Source organism: Callithrix jacchus, chromosome 10, assembly GCF_049354715.1.
Source record: "Callithrix jacchus isolate 240 chromosome 10, calJac240_pri, whole genome shotgun sequence".
NCBI lineage: Eukaryota > Metazoa > Chordata > Mammalia > Primates > Cebidae > Callithrix > Callithrix jacchus.
The window spans coordinates 45,918,945-45,937,443 of NC_133511.1; the positions used below are offsets into that span (position 1 = coordinate 45,918,945).

At 36.4% G+C, this 18,499-nt stretch overlaps 1 protein-coding gene across 18 annotated transcripts in view; it reads left to right on the forward strand.

The window, feature by feature from the left end:
* Positions 1-18,091, forward strand: part of MRE11 (MRE11 double strand break repair nuclease) — a 109,305-nt gene extending 91,214 nt beyond the window's left edge. For 14 of the 18 annotated variants that reach the window (XM_035265235.3, XM_078339929.1, XM_078339932.1 and 11 more), the window contains 4 exons: positions 1,235-1,293; positions 2,562-2,629; positions 8,120-8,195; positions 17,247-18,091. In XM_035265235.3, coding sequence (XP_035121126.1) covers positions 1,235-1,293; positions 2,562-2,629; positions 8,120-8,195; positions 17,247-17,303 — 260 coding nt within the window. In that variant the 3' untranslated portion in view covers positions 17,304-18,091. The remainder of the gene's footprint in view (positions 1-1,234; positions 1,294-2,561; positions 2,630-8,119; positions 8,196-17,246) is intronic. The other 4 variants (XR_013523160.1, XR_013523162.1, XR_013523161.1 and 1 more) reach the window with 1 other exon arrangement.
* The last annotated feature ends 408 nt before the right edge of the window (positions 18,092-18,499 follow it).

Here is an 18,499-nt window from a genome sequence, read left to right on the forward strand (position 1 = left end):
TGAAACCAATAATTGAGTAAGCAGATAAGTACACCGTTTCTGCCTCTCATCTCTACTCTTAGATGTTACAAGTTTTGGGATAGAACCTAGAATAGGAAATAAGTGCAAACACATTTAGGTTAAATAGAAAAATTCGTTAATTTTCTGACTAGGAGAATTTTGGACTTTGCAGGATTTTCTGAGTATTTCACTGTTTAAATTCTTTCTTTCTTTGCCCTATTTAGTTTGTAAGTTATCTTGGGGAAGATATTTTTGATAGTAGCAAACTGGTAAGGTGTAGGAGAAAATAAATGTAAATGAGATGTTTGAAATTTATTGAAGGGTTTTTTTTTTTTGAGACGGAGTTTCACTTTGTCACCCAGGCTGTAGCACAGTGACATGATCTCTGCTCGCTGCAACCTCTGCCTCCCAGGTTCAAGCACTTCTCCTGCCTCTGCCTCCTGAGTAGCTGGGATTACAGGAGCTTGCCACCTGGCCCATCTAATTTATGTATATATTTTTTAGTAGAGTTTGGGTTTCACCATGTTGGCCAGTCTGGTCTTGAATTCCTGACCTCAAGTGATCCACTTGCCTCGGCCTCCCAAAATGCTGGGATTATGGAGTGAACCACCATACCTAGCCTTATTGTAGGTTTAGATGTCAAGGGAAAAGAAAAGGAAAGATAAAGAGCTACCCAAACTTCAAGTATCTAACCAAGTTTAAAAGAAAAAAAGGTATGGATACAAAATAATTTTTATCATAGAATAAAAGATATGCTATTTTCTAGAATTCTCATGTGGAATATTTCTTAGGTATTAAATATGGTTACCAAGGTAGAGGAAAATGAGAAACCACTAGAACCCCATGGCTCCTAATGTAGCGACAGGGATAAAGGTATCATCAGCAACAAAGAAATAAGGGATTAGGAGTCTTTCCTTCAATACATTTTTAGTTCAGTTGGTTAGGTGACTAGATTTTATCCTTCAGGTATTTTTCTATAAAATATTTTTAGTGTGTGTATATTTATAAATACTACAGTATTCAAATAAGCTGGGAAATAATGAGACTGACAGCATTGAGTTGTTTGTACCTATAATTCTATCTCCCTTTAGATTTTAAAATATAAAAAATAGTTTTGTAATTAGGCATCATGCAGTTTTGCAGATAGGATTCAGAAAATCTTTAAAGAAATATGCAAGTTATTCTAAGTTGTTTTAAGAATAACATAATGCATGTTTCATCTTTTTCATTCTAGCCTTTAAATCTGCAAGACAGCAGCCTTCCCAAAATGTTACTACTAAGAATTATTCAGAGGTAAGAAAAAAAGTTTTATAGTTGTGTGTTAATAATTTATGTTTTCTGCCTTATGAGTTGTCAACTTTTTGATTTACGAAGTAAATAAAAGAAGAAAAAGTATGGAACATTAAAGCTGGAAGGTGCTTTACCAATTATCTAGAGTTTCTAGAATTTGATATTTTTTCTTGGTTGCTCTGTTTTTTTAAATAATGGTTATTATAGAAATCCATAAATACTATATATACAGTAATATTTTCAAAGATAACAGTGTTGAACCAAAAGAGCTCGTGCGTGGAATGCTAATGTTGAAGATGAGTTCAGTGCATATAGAGGCTTTATCTGTACTAGATTTCATTTTCTTACTTATCTCCCCAAAATACTGGCTATGACATAAGAGCTGATGCTAGACTTAAGATGAACTAAAAGACTGGAGTCCAGTGATCCATGTGGTCTGCCCTATGTTTAGCTTGGGGCTTCTGCTCTTCCTTTGATTCCAAAGAGTCAAAATTGGCTTTGACCTCTATTATTACCTCACTTTCAAAACTATGTGTTTTAACTCCCAAGCCAATACTCTTCCCTCTATATCAGGGTTTCTCTGTAGTGGTACTGTTGACATTTTGAGCAGATAATTCTTCATTGTGAAGGATTCTCCTATGCATTGTAGGATATTTAGCAGTATCCTTAGCCTCAGGAGCTGTTTGTTCAGTATTTGGTCCCTGGCTTCATCTTCATCTGCACTTCAGTTGGATGAAGATACGGCAAATATATGTATCAAATGTCAAGATAACAGAAAATGTAGAGAAATATCATTTTGGATCATATACTTAATAGCCAGAAATATCTTTATTGGGTCTTAACACTAACAAATGGTATTTAAAAGGGACAGATTTAACAGAAGGATATCTAGTATTTCCCACATGGTCTGATACCTCATTTAAAGTTAGAGATGGAACACTGATGGTCTCTCATCAGAAACCAAGAGGAAAGTCACAAGGTCTGCATATGAGCCTATGAAAATCATTCACAAATCTAACTGTGTTCCCTTAGGTGCTCAGGCACCTGGGATGGCCAGAACGGAGGTGAACAGAAAGTAACATTTGTGAATGAAGAGCAACATTGGAGGGAGGCCAGGCTGAGTATTAGTTTTAATAGTTATGGTATTCTATCTCCTTTTTTGTGGCTCATATATAACTAAGATTTAATTGTTTAATGCACTTCTTCATTTTCATTTTTATTCAGATATTCTATTCTCACGAGAACTGTTTGGTGCTTTGTTTCTTTGCCAGGTGATTGAGGTAGATGAATCAGATATGGAAGAAGACTTTTTTCCTACCACTTCAAAGACAGATCAAAGGTAGGTACAGCGATTTTCTGGAAAAATAAACATCTGAAAAAAATTTAAAATTATACAGAATTCCATAGTTACACATTTTTCTATGCCATAAAAGTTTTCTATGTTAGTTGATTTTCAACTTGCAAAGTATGAAGGGGAGTGAAAACAGACCAAGAGTTTATAGAGTTGATGCAGCATTAGTACAAGGATTTTCAGTGAAAATTGAAATCGCCTGTAATTTTTTTCCTTTTGACTTTATTAGTACTTTTCTTTCTTTTTATTTATTTATTTATTTTTTGAGACAGGGTCTCACTCTGTCACCTAGACTGGAGTATAGTAATGTGATCTTGGCTCACTGCAACCTCCACCTTCTGGGCTCAGGCAATTCTCCCACCTCAGCCTCCTGAGGATGGGAAATTTGTAGCTGGGATTACAGACAAGCACACCATACCTGGCTAATTTTTTGTATTTTTGGTAGACACATGGTTTCGCCATGTTGCCCAGGCTGGTCTTGAACTCCTGAGCTCAGGTGATCCACCCTCCTCGGCCTCCCAAAGTGCATGGATTACAGATGTGAGCCACTGCACTCAGCCTCTGTGCTTTTCTTAATAGAAGACTTTGTTCTCTCCTAACAGAAAATACTTTTGTATTTTGCTAACATTTGATTTCAGCTTTTTGTCATTGTCTTTTTTTTTAAATATACTTGACTACACATGGTGCTGTATTAAACACTAAAAAGGGGATCACATAGACTCACTCTGCTTTCAGAGGACTTGCATGCTCTTCCTGTGTGTTTTGGAGTTTTTTCCCATTGTTGCTGTTAAGCCCGACTTGATTCACTATTACCATTTGCTTTTATGCATTAACATTTTGGTTGCACACTGCTTAACTAAAGCTCGATTAATGAGAATTTCTACTTAACACAGTAATCAGCTGCCTTATTTTGTACTTATTTTCTGTTTGAGCATTTTATTAGGTCTGATGGGCATATGCATATTTTAATATGGTCTCTGCCTTCAGGTAACTTCAATTATAGTGGAAAAGAGAAATAAACATTTGAATTCATCAGAGAGTGAATTAGTACATAATTAGGTATGAAATCTTATATTACAGACCCATAAGTATGATGGGCTGGTGAAAAAAGGAGCAAGGAATGTGACCTAAAAGAAGCAGCTTAATGGAGACAGTGATAAGGTTTCAAAGGCAAGATTTGGATTAGTAGGGTAGAGAATGGTTGTCCCAGCTCAGAGTAAAGGCATGAGCAGGAACTCCAGAAAGAAGGGTGATTGATGAAAAAGGCTTATATCAATGTTTCTCAAGCTTTTTTTTTTATGATCTCATCCACTTCTTGATTATCCAAGGAGAAAAATTAATTAACTTAGATTTAATTCAATTTTTCCCTAACGTTAGAAATTAAATACCTAAAGAATGAAATTTTTGTTGCATAGGATTGAGTATAAGAGGGTGAAATACCATTGTAATAGCTATGATTTTTCACCCCACTCTATTTTTGTTCTTTGACTGTGGTGTTGACCACACTGAGAATATAAGCTGTATGGGACTTAGAGATTAATGTTAGAAAGAGTGTAAGTATAGTTCCACATTCACACTTATTGGATCCTTTAAACATTATGCTAGGTTCTGGGGATAGAAAGATAAAAGAAATATTTCTTCCTTCAAGGAATTTACACTTTAGTGGCATGCTAATTAGAGGGCACTGCTAATCCACCAAGATAAATGTTCTATTCAGGTGTAATGAAATCTAAGGGATGTGCCAATGTCTTCCTGGGAAAGATCATTGAAGGTTTTACAAAGAAGGTGGGTAACGTTTGAGCTGGTGATCAGCAGATCAGATAGGACGCATTAAAGGAAATTATCTGGTGCAGAAAGAAGAAACAATGGCACAGGACATTGGCATCTACTTTGAAGGATGATCAGGGAAAGCCTCTGGGGAGGCTACATTTAAGCCGAAATTTTAAGAAAGGAAATGTGGCCTTCCAAAAAGCAGAGGGACAAGTACATGCAGCCTGTATTAGTCCATTTTCACAATGCTGATAAAGATGTACAGAGACTAAGCAAGTTACAAAAGAAAGAGGTTTAATGGACTCAGAGTTCTACGTAGTTGGGGAGGCTTCACAGTCATGGTGGAAGGTGAAAGGCACATCTCATGCCAGCAGACAAGAAAAGAGAAAAAGAGCCAAGTGAAACGGGTTTCCCTTTATAAAGCCATCAAATCTTGTGAGACTTATTCACTACCATAAGAATACTTTGGGGGAACTGCCCCATGATTCAGTTATCTCCCACTAGGTCCCTCCCACAATACTTAGGAGTTATGGGAGCTACAGTTCAAGATGAGATTTGGGTAGAGACACAGCCCAAACCATTTCACAGTCTGTTGAAGAAGCAAGTTTAATAATGTTATTTATGAGCCATTGACTAAAGCCTGATGGAAAAGGAGATGGTTTGAGGTGAGAATAGAAAGGGGAGGCAGGGTAAATCATGCTGCAGGAACAGATAAGCATGACAAAGGTTTTGAATGTTACAAAGGCAGTGGGAATCCACAGAAGGATTTAAAGAGAGGAGTGGCACCTTTGATTTACATTTATAAAGGATCACTGTGGTTGCAGAACAAGTGTAAACAAGCTTACCTGAAGGGAGGGTGCTGTAGGGAGTCGGGGTAAGAGAGATGATGGAGGCTCGCACGGGCTGGTGGTGGGTGAAATGAAGGAAACAGTTGGTTGCAGGATGTATTTTGAAGATAGACATGATAAAACTTGGGGATGGATTAAATGTTTGGAGTGAGAGAGAATAAGGAATCAATGTCTATTTTTGGTTTCTTGCTTGAGCATTTAGATTTGTGCCATATATTGAGAAGGGTATAAAAGAAGAAAGGACAGATGTGTTGTAGGGAATGATAGGCATATAATCAAAAGTTCCACTTTAGATGTGAAAAGTTTGAGATGCCTAGAAACTTAAATGAAGGGAGGTTATGGGCAATTGAATGTATGAGTTCAGAACTCAGATAAGGGTTTTGAAATGATACTTAAGTTTTACCTCTGGACAGCATGCAGATGGTACTTAAAGCCATTGGGATGGATGGGATCACCTGAAAAAAGAAGGCAGAGCAGAAGAGGGTTTGTTTTCCTAGCCTGCAGTTTTAACCTTACCCAGCCTTTGGGTAGAATAGAAAAAAAAAAAACAAGAAAGACACAAGAAAAAACTGGGAGAGTACAGTTGCAGAAGCCCATACTTGCCTTTAGAGAGTCAAGAATACCAAGATAGGCACAGATGCAAGTCAGTTTATATATTTATGGTAGGTAGTGGAGGGACTTCTTTTAGCTCATAAAGATTTACTTGAATTTCTCAGGCTCATTTTTGTGTATTAAATAGAACTTCTTTGGTTCCAGGTGATAGAAAACTTAACTCAGATTCTCTTAGGGAAAATGAGATTTCTTGGAAGATTTTCAGGATACCTCAGGTTTTGGAAGGAAATAAGGGCCCCTTTCTAACTCCTTGTTTGGTTGTTCTTATCTTTGTGAATTAAAGCACACACAGACAAATCCAATCTAGCTTCCTAGGTTTTTTTGTTGTTTTTTCAGAAATGAATCAAAATACTATTTTGATATTTTTGTTTTTGATATATGCTTAAGGATATTAAAGAAAAAATAGTTTCCTTTTGTTATCACAGTAGATTGGCTTACATTTCAGCTGTGTAAATGTCTGCCAATTCCTTTAGACATGAAATAGAAATATAACTCACAGTTATATTGTTTGGCACTTCCTATGTGCCAGCCATTGCTCTGAGCAATTTACATGTGAATTAACTTCTGTGGTCCTCACAACATCCCCGAGAGATAGATATAGTTATAACTTTATCATCCCCATTTTGCAATGAAGTGTGAAGCACAGTGGCTAAGTAACTTACCTAAGGTCACCCAACTAGTCAGACAAGCCAGGCATTCTGACCCCAAACTCATCTTTGTTGTTGCTTCTTGGTACAGTAATTAACCTCTCTGTCCATTGTGCAAGCCATAAGAATCCTTTAAATTTTGAGAGGCCGTTTAGAAATTGACATTTTGGAAACAAATCAGAAATCAGCCTTGGCAGATTTGTGTTTCTAATTTAGACTGTTTTTGCAGAATTTTTTAGTAATTGCAGGTTATGCATGGTGTTTTATTTATAGTTTAAACCCTTTAAGCTCTGCCACTTAGTAGAGTGGACTTTGATAAATGTGCTGATCTGCTGCCTCTGAACTTTAGTTGCTCTTCAAGTTTGCCTGACAAATCCTCCTGCCCTTTACTTTTGTACAAAGGACCTGTGAATTTTTCTATTTACTTCTTCCATTAAGATCTTGTGATTCTCATTCTATTTTTCTAGATAAAACCTTTGGACATATTTATTTCACTATAACAGCCTAAATCATGTTGAAGTTTTTGATTAAGAATTTATAAACACCGCTTTTATTGAAGACAGGAATCAGCAGACTTTTTCTTACTGGGCCAGATAGGGAGTATTTTAGGCTTGGCAGATCAAGAGGCAAAACCAGGGATATTACATAGATAGATACTAGTATAACCATTTAAAATGTAACCATTTCAAAATGTGAAAGCCATTCTTAGCTTATGGGCCATTTAATAAAAAAAAAAAAAAACCTGGCCATGGGCTAGATTTGCTTACCGGCCCCAATCTAAAATGACTTAAATTTCTTATTACTTCAAATACATAGGAATTTACTACAAGTTAAGTTTTATAAGAGTAGGCATAGGCTGGGTGCGATAGCTCATGCCTGTAATCCCAACACTTTAAGAGGCCGAGGTGGGTGGATCATGAGGTCGAGATCGAGCCTGTCCTGGCCAACATGGTGAAACTCTGCTTCTACTAAAAATACAAAAATTAGCTGGGCATGGTGGCACGCGCCTGTAGTCCCAGCTACTCAGGAAACTGAGGCAAGAGAATTCAGTGAGCCAAGATTGCGCCACTACACTCCAGCCTAGCAACAGAGTGAGACTCCGTCTCAAAAAAAAAAAGTAGGAATCATGATTTTCTTATTAACTGAGATTTGAATAGAAAATATTTCAATTTTCCCACAGTTTTCAGAAGTGGAAGATGGTAATAGATATATTTTAGTACATGATAGTAACTATAATAATATAAGTAAGCATCGTTGTAGTACTTAATATGTGTCAGGCACTGTTCTAAGTGTTTAAGCATAGTAACACATTTAATCTTTATAAAACAATTGTCCTCATTTTATAGGTGAGGAAATTGAACCACGTAGAAGTTAAGTAATTTGCTCAAAGCCACATAGTTAGTAAATGGCAAAACCAGAAGTCAAGCCTGCCCGAGTCCTTTTCCTTACAGTTAAGTTTTATTGCCTCTAATGTAAATTTTAAGGGAATTGTGTGTTATCTATGTTCATAGTGGCTGCTAGATTGAAAAACTTAGCTAGCAAGGCACACTTGATGAATTATGTAGTTCATTGTGTTTATTTTTGTTTTTGTTTTGCCTCAGGTGGTCCAGCGCATCATCTAACAAAAACATGTCCCAGAGCCAAGTGTCGAAAGGGGTTGATTTTGAATCAAGTGAGGTAACTAAGTAATATTGTTAAATTTTAACTAATTTATAACTTTATGATATTTACACTGAGACTGCTAGCTAGTTACTGAACTTTTTTATTTGATAAATAATTTCATCTTTTAGGTTCAGAGGGTACATGTACAAGTTTATAACATGGGAATTTCATGATGTTTGGTACAGGTCCCATCACCCAGGTAGTGAGCATAGTACACAGCAGGCAGTTTTCCAACCCACATCCTACTCCCCGCTCTAGTAGTCCCCAGTGTCTACTAGGGCCCCCAGTGTCCCTTCTTTATGTCCATGTATACTCAGTGTTTAGCTCCCACCTATAAGTGAGGACATGTGGTGTTTGGTTTTCTGTTCCTATGTTAATTTGCTTAGGATGGTGGCCTCTAGCTGCAAAGGACATAATTTTGATGTTATTTTTAATTTTTTTAAGTTGTTTTTATTGCTGCATAGTGTTCCATGTTGTATATGTACCACCATTTACTTTATCCAGTCCATATTGATGGGCACTTAAGTTGATTCCATGTCTTTGTTTTTGTGAATAAGTGAACATATGAATGCATGTGTCTTTCTGATAGAATGATTTGTTTTCCTTTGGTTATATAGCCAGTAATGGGATTACTGGATGGAATGGTAGCTCTGTTTTAAGTTCTTTGAGAAATTTCCAAATGGCTTATATTGGCTGAACTAATTTACATTCCAACAATGTATAAGCACTCCCTTTTTTTGACAACTTCTTTAGCATCTGTTGTTTTTTGACTTTGTAGTAATAGCCATTCTCACTGGTGTGAATTGGTGTCATTGTGGTTTTGATTTACATTTCTCTGATGATTAGTGATGATAAGCACTTTTTCTTGTTTGTTGGCTGCTTTGTATGTTTTATTCTTTGTAATGTGCCTGTTCATGTCCTTTGCCCATTTTCTAATGAAGTTATTTGAATTTCCTTATTGATTTATTTCCATTCCTTATAGATTCTAGATAGTAGACCTTTGTTGGATGTATATTTTGTGAATATTTTCTCCCATTCTGTAGTTTCTTTGTTTACTCTGTTGATAGTTTATTTTACTATGCAAAAGCTCTTTAGTTTAATGAGGTTCTACTTGTTCATTTGTGTTTTTGTTGCCATTGCTTTTGGGGACTTAGCCAAAAATTCTTTGCCAGGACCAATGTTGAGAAAGCTATTTTCTAGGTTTTCTTCTAGGGTTATTATGGTTTGAGACCTTACTATTGAATCTTTAATTCATCTTGAGTTAATTTTTGTATATGGTGAAAGATAGGGATCCATTTTCTTCTGCACATTGCTAGCCAGTTGTCCTAGCACTGTTTATTGAATAGGGAGTCCTTTTCCCAATGCTTGTTTTTGTCAGCATTTTCAAAGATCAGATGGCTGTAGATGCACAGCTTTATTTCTGAGCTCTGTGTTCTATTCCATTGGTCTCTGTGTCTGTTCTTATACCAGTACAATACTGGTTTTGGTTACTACAACCTTATAATATAGTTCAAAGTTGGGTAGTGTTATACTTCTGGCCTTGTTCTTTTTGCTTGGGGTTGCTTTGTCTATTTGGGTTCTTCTTTGGTTTCATGTGAATTTTAGAATAGTTTTTTCTAATTCTGTGAAAATAATGTTGGAAGTTTGATAGGAATGGCATTGAATCTGTAGATAGCTCTTGGCAGTATGGCCATTTTAATGACATTGATGCTTCCAATTCCTAAGCATGGAATGTTTTTGCATTTGTGTTATCTGTGATTTCTTTCAGCAGTGTTTTATAATTATCCTTATAGAGATCTTTCGTCTCCTTGGTTAGCTATATAGCTGTATAGCTATGTATTTAATTTTCTTTGTGGCTATTGTAAATGGGATTGTGTTCTTGATTTGACTTTCAGCTTGAACGTTGTTGGTGTATAAAAATGCTACTGATTTTTGTACACTGATTTTTTTTTTTAATTCTGAAACTTTGCTGAAGTAGTTTATCAGTTCTAGGAGCCTTTTGGCAGAGTCTCTAGGGTTTTCCAGGTATAGAATCATATCGTCAGCAAAGAGAGATAGTTTGACTTCTTTTTCTGTTTGGATGCCTTTTCTTTCTTTCTCTTGCCTGATTGCTCTGGCTAGGACTTCCAGTACTATGTTGAATAGGAGTGGTGAGAGTGGGCATTCTTGTCTTTTTCCAGTTATCAGGGAGAATGGTTCTAGCTGTTGCTTGTTCAGCATAATGTTAGCTGTGGATTTTTATAGATAGCTCTTATTATTTTGAGGTATGTTCCTTCAGTGCCTAGTCTGTTCAGGGTTTTTATCATGAAGGGGTGTTGGATTTTATTTTGTTCAGGAGATCATATCATTTTTGTTTTTAATTCTGCTTATGTGGTGAATCACATTTATGGATTTGCATATGTTGAATCAGTCTTGTATCTCAAGAATAAAGCATACTTGATAATGGCATATTAACTTTTTGATGTGCTGCTAGATTTGGTTTACTAGTTTCTTGAGGATTTTTGCATCTGTGTTCATCAGGGATATCGGCCTGACGTTTCTTTGTTTTGTTGTTTCTGCCAGATTTTGTATCAGGCTGATGCTGGCTTTGTAGGATGAGTTAGGAAGGAGCCTCCCTCCTTAATTTTTTTGGAATAATTTCTGTAGGATTGGTACCATTCTTTGTATGTCTGATAGAATATGGCTGTGAATCCATGTAGTCTGGGACTTTTTTGGTTGGTCAGTTTTTTACTGATTAATTTCAGAATTTATTATTGGTCTGTTCAGGTTTTCACTTTCTTCCTGGTTCAATCTTGGCATGTTGTGTGTTTTGAGGGATTTATTCATTTCCTCTAGATGTTCTAATGTGTGTGAATAGTTGTTCATAGTATTCTTTGAAGATCTTTTGTATTTCTGTGGAGTCAGTTGTAATGTCATCTTTGTCATTTCTGATTGTATTTATTTGGATCTTCTCTTTTTTTCCTTTGTTTAGCTAGCCATCTATCAATTTTGTTTGTTCTTTTAAAGAACCAATTCTTGGTTTCATTGATCTTTTGTATGGATTTTTACATCTTAGTTTTGTTCAGTTCTTCTCATTTTAGTTATTTCTTTTTTCTGCTAGTTTTGGGGTTGGTTTGTTCTTTTATTTCTAGTTCCTCTAGGTACAATGTTAAATTGTTAATTTGAGATCCTTTTAATCAAGGTGTAAAGTTCTACAAGCTTTCCTTTCAACAGTTTTAGCTATATCCCTAAAATTTTGTAAGTTGTGATTCTATTTTCATTTTCATTAATGAAATTAATTTCATTAATGAATGAATGAATTTTTACTAATTCTGAAGAATTTTTTGATTCTACCTTAATTGTATTACTGACCCAGGAGTTATTCAGGAGTAATTGTTTAATTTCCATGTATTTGTGTAGTTTTGAGAGATCTTCTTAATATTGATATCTCTTTTTATTGCACTGTAGTCCAAGAGTATATTTGGTATGATTTTGATTTTTTTGAATTTATAGAGACTTACTTTATGACTGAACATGTGGTCGATCTTAGAATATGTTCTGTTTTCAGATGGGAAGAAATTGTGTCCTGCAGTTATTGGATGAAGTATTTTGTAGATGTCAGTTAGGTCAAATTGATCAGGTTTAAGTCCTAAATTTGTTAGTTTTCTGCCTGGATGATCTTTCTAACACTGTCAGTGGGGTGATGAAGCCTCCCACTCTTATTCTGTTGCTGTCTGAGCCTTTTTGTAGGTTAAGAAGAACTTGATTTATGGATCTGGGTGTGTATATATTTGGGATAGTTAGATCTTCTCGTTGTATCAAATCCTTTATCATTATGTAATGCCCTTCTTTGTTCTCTTTTACTGTTGCTTGGTTTAAAGTCTGTTATATCTGATAAAAGAATTGCGACTTCTGCTCTTTTTTGTTTTTCATTTGCATGTTAAATCTTTCTCCATCCCTTTACTTTGAGCCTGTGTGTGTCATTACATGTGAAATGGATCTGTTGACAACAGCAGTCAAGTCTTGTCCTTTTATCCAGCTTGCTACTGTATTCTTTTTAAGTGGGGGCATTTAGACAATTTATATTCAGGGTTAGTATTGATATGAGATTTCAGTCGTACGATCGTATTGTTAGCTGGTTGTTTTCTAGACTTGATTATGTAGTTGCTTTATAGCATCTCTAAGCTATGTTCTTAAATATGTTTTTGTGGTAGTAGGTGTTGTGTTGTTTTTTGTTTTCGTTTTTGTTTTTTTAAGACAGAGTTTCACTCTTGTTACCCAGCCTGGAGTGCAGTGACACAATCTCGGCTCACTGCAACCTCCGCCTCCTGGGTTCAGGCAATTCTCCTGCCTCAGCCTCCTGAGTAGCTGGGATTACAGTCATGCGCCACAGTGCCCAGCTAATTTTTTGTATTTTTAGTAGAGACGGGGTTTCACCATGTTGACCGGGTTGGTCTCGATCTCTTGACCTCATGATCAACCTGCCTCGGCCTCCCAAAGTGCAGGGATTACAGGCTTGAGCCACCCTGCCCGGCCAGTGGTGTTTTTTTGTTTACATATTTAGCACCTTATAAGGACCTCTTCTAAGACTGATCTAGTTGTAATGAATTGCTCAGCATTTGCTTGCCTGTGGAAGACTTTATTTCTCCTTTGCTTATGAAGCTTAGTTTGGTGGGATATGAAATTCTTGGTTGGAAGTTCTTTTTTCTTTAAGGATGCTGAAAATAGGCGCCCAGTCTCTTCTGGCTTGTAAGGTTTCTGCTGAGATGTCCACTGGTAGTCTGATGAGGTTCCCTTTGTAAGTGAACTGACCCTTCTCTCTAGCTGCTTTTAAGTTCTTTTTTTTTTCCTGTTGACTGTATGCATTGGGGATGGTTATCTTATATAATGTCTCACAGGAATTCTCTATATTTCTTAATTTACGTGCCAACTTTTCTAACAAGATGGGATAAATTTTCTGGACTAAATCCTCAAATATGTTTTCCATATTGCTTATTCTCTCTCCTCTCTTAGAAATGTCAATGAATCATAGGTTTTGCCTCTTTACATAGTCTCATATTTCTCAGAGGTTTTTTTCATTCTTCTTCATTCCTTTTTTTTATTTTTGTCTGACCAAGTTGATTTGAAGAACTGGTTTTTGAGCTCTCAGATTCTTTCCTCAGCTTATTCTGTTCTGCTGTTAATACTTTCAGTTGTACTATGAAATTCTTGTAGTGAATTTTTCAATTCTGGAAGTTCAGTATTGTTTATTCTTAAAATGGCTATTTTATCTTTCAGCCCTTGGATTGTTTTACTGGATTCGTTGGATTGGGTTTTAGCTTTCTCCTGAATCTTGATGAGCTTCCTTGCCATCCAGATTCTGAATTCTACATCTGTCATTTCAGTAATTTCAATCTGGTTAAGGATTATTGTTAGGGAGCTAGTGGGCTCATTTGGAGGTAAGGGGACATTCTGGCTTTTTGAATTGCCAGAATTCTTGCTCTGATTCTTTCTACATATCTCATATAGATTCTTTCTCATGTTACAACTGCAGTGTAAGTTGAGTATAGTCAGTTGGCCTTGTTTCTGGGTGCTTTCAGAGGGCCACAGCTCTATATAGATCTTTATTGTGGCTAGATTCTTGCCCTGCTTGTCACAGATATGTATATTGGCAGAATTTTTTTGGTGTTGTAATTTTGGCTGTGATCTGTTAGCTAACATTTAACATTAATGTCAAGCAGATAGGCTCTTACTCAGCTGCATAGTTCTTTTGTATTTCTGTGTGTTCACAGCTGTGCTCTATGGTGGGAGCAGAGAGAGAGACGACCACTTTACCAGGTCCATTCCTGGGCCATGGGTGAGGCTTCTCTTATCACTGGCACCTCAACTGCATTTCCCTTGTTAGGTGTCTTGGGTTGCAGAGCTCTCTCAGCCAGAGGCCACAGCTGGCAGACAGGCCATACCCTTCCCAGACCAGCACTGTGGAGGAAAGCACATCCCATTCCTGCACCAGCCCATAAACCCACTCCTCTCAGTGTTCTGAAAGATTTCTCCCCAACTTGAGTGCCAGCCACAGCTCTTAGCTTGGAAGCCCCAAGCTGTGTGCTGTAGCCTTGTGGCACTGGGACCAGCCTATGGCTCCATCATCTGAACCCTCAGAGTCAGGTACCGGCTGTGCTGGGGAATCTGAAATGCTCCCAGGCTGCCAGGAAGGTACTCAGGTGGAGCCACCAGCAAAACACTCAGGCTGGGCAGCAAAGGCTGCACTGTGCACACATTCCTGCAGGGCAGCTTGGCAGAGGCCCTGGAAGGAGTCATAGGGGAGGAGGGCCTGCAGAACCGATGTTCCTCTGTCCCACAGGGAAGCTGGCCCCACTCCATCCTGCCCTAGCAGTCAGGTGAGGCTAGTCCTGCCCCAAGGGAAATAAGAAGTCTTGGGTGATGGGCTCCTGTGGCCACCTTCTGCTGCAGCTGCCCTGCGTGTGAAAACTCCTGGGCTCCGTGCTTTCTGGAGCTCTGTCTCTGCCTGCTGTCTGGGCAGATCCCCCTGCCAGTTGAAATGTCTCTGGGGGAAACGAGAGCTCTTATAGCTAGGATCTTGGAGGTCCATAGTGAGAATGGGCTGTCTCATCGTTCCTTCACTCACCACTTCCTAGGAGCCTTTCGAGACCGGGAACCAGCCCTGGCATTGGGCAACCCCTGCAAGGCTCCCAGCTGTCTCCCTCTTCAGCTTCCGGTTTGTGTCACCTTTATCAACTCTTCGTGCATTTTTCCAAAGATCTGCTCAAAATGTTGGCTTACTCGATATTTTGGTCTTTATCAGTGGCCGTGGTGCTTCTTGGCTGTGTCTAGTTGGCCATCTTGTCCTTCCACTAAAAATTATTTTAAAAAATAGTTTTATTGATAACCTTCCTTTGAACTATAGTTAATGTTAAGAGTTAATAAGTAACATATGTTGAGTGCCCATGAATGTATCTACCTTAGATTTAAAAGTCCTGTAGATTTTTAAAATATGATATTCACTCAGCTCTTATTTGCCCAGTTAACAGTGGAATCAAAATTTTGTTTAGCTGCTAACATTTACTTACACTTGGAGAAATGATGATGATATCCCAAGAGCTTTCAATATTACTTTAATGAATACTTAGTACTCACTACATGCTCTATATGTGTCATGTAGAGGGTGGCACATGGTGGTGATTTCATGACATGTAGGTATTCAAGCATTGTCTGAAATGTTTTCTGGGAGGATTTCTGGAAAAAACTTTAATTCCAGATGGTTGTCTGCAACCATGAAATATCCTCCAGCATGAATGAAAAGGAGGAACAGGAAGAGGTTTAAGTCAGGACTTGCCTCTTGCCTTTATTAATTTGTTGTTTCAGTTAAGTTTAAAGAAAACTACATGACTGAAGGATACTGCCCTTCCCCTTTCCTTCATGGGGACCATTTTAAGGGACTTACATGCTAGTTTTTGTTGAATTGCTTGAAGGTGTTTCTCTTAGGCTTATCACCCCTTTCATTTATTTTTTTTTATTTTAATAATTGTTAATTGTAGCAAAAAATATAAAATTAACCATTATTAAGTGTACAGTTCAGCAGTGCTAAATATATCCATATTAAACAGATCTTCAGCACTTTCTCAATTTGCAAAACTGAAAATCTGTATCCCTGAAATAACAGGTCTTTATTTCTCCTTCTTCATCTCCTAGTAACTATCATTCCACTTTCTCTTTCTATGAATCAGCTACTCTAGGTACTTCATATAAGTAGAATCATATAGTATTTGCCTTTTTGTGACTGGCTTATTTCACATAGTGTAAGTTCCTGAAGGTTTATCTACTCTGTAACCTGTGACTTACGCCTTTTATTTTTAGCTTTGGCTGCTGTTGCCATGTTCCTTATATTTCAGCTGTGGTTTAAAACAGCTTGAGAAGACTCAACTCAGGCTGCCAAGAAAAATGGCAGCAAGAGATCAGCCTACCTGTTAAGTGCTAATAGGTTGCTTCCAGGAGGGAAGTGAGCAGTTATTGACTCATTTGTTTATCCCAAAACATCTAGATATACATGCGGTTATATGTTACAGTTAAAAATTTGTATACTGGCTGTGTTAACTGCAAAGACAAACTATTAGCAAATTATCTGTTACACTTCATTTGGATTGTCTCTGGTTTAAGTTTTGCCTTTGATAGTAGCAGAAAATCAATCAGTAAATGATAATGAATTTGTGTTTCTTAAGGCATCCATTTCTCACCAGAGATGGTTAATTTAGCTAACATTTGGAAGTGCTAATACCACCAACAAAGCTTAGCATCAAATGATTTCTTCTTTTAATGTCTTAAACACAAATAAAAAAATTTATAAACAAATTTGCTTTGTTTTCTGAATACTTATAGAATACTTAGGAATCAGTTTTATGTTATCCTGATAAAATCATATAATTGGGCTTATCTGAGGTTGTTTTCATTCTTTTCAATTATTAGTTAATATCTGGTATTTCTATTAATTCTTACCATGCATATAATCTATAGCCCGGTAGCACTGGAACTCTTGAAATCTACATATATATATTTTTTAATCCAAAAAACTATTTGAAAGCTTGTTTTGCTAGGTTGTTTTTTGCATGAGTATGAGAGTAGCTAGTTATTTCTAGCATTAAATGGGTAATGGGAAATAAAAATTACAGCTGTTTCTGAGTTAGATCTCCATGTGGCGTCATTATTTTTTGACTGTGAATTTCCAGAAGAGTAGATAACAACTGTAATAAAATGTAAATGAAAAAACCTATTCAAAAACCAAATATAAAATGAGGAATTTTTTTTTTCTGGCTTACCTGTACTTCGTTTCTCTTTATTAAGGTTAGTGAGGGAAATGTATGTGGTTTATATTGTAGATACATGCACACACACACAGCAGGATAAATTTTTATTTTAATGCTCACTAAGAATTTAATTGGATTTATATATTTCACAGTTATAAAGGAAATAGAAAAATAAAGTCTACCCCATGTGAAATGACTCTCACTGGTATTATTTTGCCCATAAGAACTTCTGTCTTGTTTCAGTGAAGCGTGAAACAGTCACTAATACAACATTTGTATCTCATTTCAGGATGACGATGATGATCCTTTCATGAACACTAGTTCTTTAAGAAGGAAAAGAAGATAATATATTTAATGGCACTGAAAAACATGTGAGATACAGGAAAAATCAAAGCATTGCAAGCTCAGAGTTTACAGTTGAAGATTTTAAATATTGTTTCCTGAGCACGACTCCATAAGTAAGAAATTTCTAGCTCAAGGACGTATACAATAGCATTGATTCACCCTGTTTTTTAACCTGGTTGTTATAGTAAGAGCTTTGTTTCAATACCATTCCTGAGTAAAGATTAAAATAAATTTATCATTTAACATTTCTGCTTCATGATAAAAAAACTATATCAATATTTTAATATGGTTACATTTAGCCAAAGTTGAGGGAAAGAGCTTATAAAATTTAACTAACTTCTTGATAATTTTAGTAATTTCTTAAAGGTTCGGGATTCCCTGAAAGTAAAGCAATCTATGTGAACCTGTGCCTAAATTCACTGTTTGTTACTATGTTTGTTTCTTTTGAATGCTTCTTATAAGTCTAAATGATTAGAAGTACCTAATAGTTTGATTAGATATGTTTTTATTAAAAAGAGTAGAATAACCTATCAGAATTACTTAGTTTTTTATTCCATTTATAGCAAAGATTTCAAAAGATTATGTTCTCATTGAGTGGTAGTAATTTCCTTTATTATTCTGTATCCTTAATGGTGTTCTGTCTCTCCTTCTCTGCCCACATCCCCCCTCTCCTTTTCTCCCTTTATTTTTCTTCTGTTTCATACATATGTGTGTGCCTATTTCTAGGAGAAAAAGCTAAAAATTGTTTTAAAATACATTTTCTTGAAAAGATTAAAGAATTTTTTTTGGTAGAGTGGTCAGTTGAACCTTACAGTAAAGTATAGAAATATATCTAATGTAGAACATCAATGCCAAGATTACTCATTAACAATATTTTATCTTAACTTTGGGTCCCATGAAACGTTTCTGAATGGGCAGTTCTGGAAATATTAGTAACTCATGTTAAGTTTTTCTTTTTTTACTTGTTTTCAGTGAGAAATAAGAATCAGACATCTTCAGATTTAAGTTAAATAATCCCATTCTTTTCTTTAATACTCTGTAAAAGGATCCCTGAGATTATTCCTTCTTTTAGTCTTACATGACAGCTTCACTTAAAAACTCTTCAAGGAAGATATACATCTTGGGAGTACAACAGCCTGACATTTATTCATAGGTAGAAACAAAAACTTGATTCAATGATACTCAATGACCTTTAGA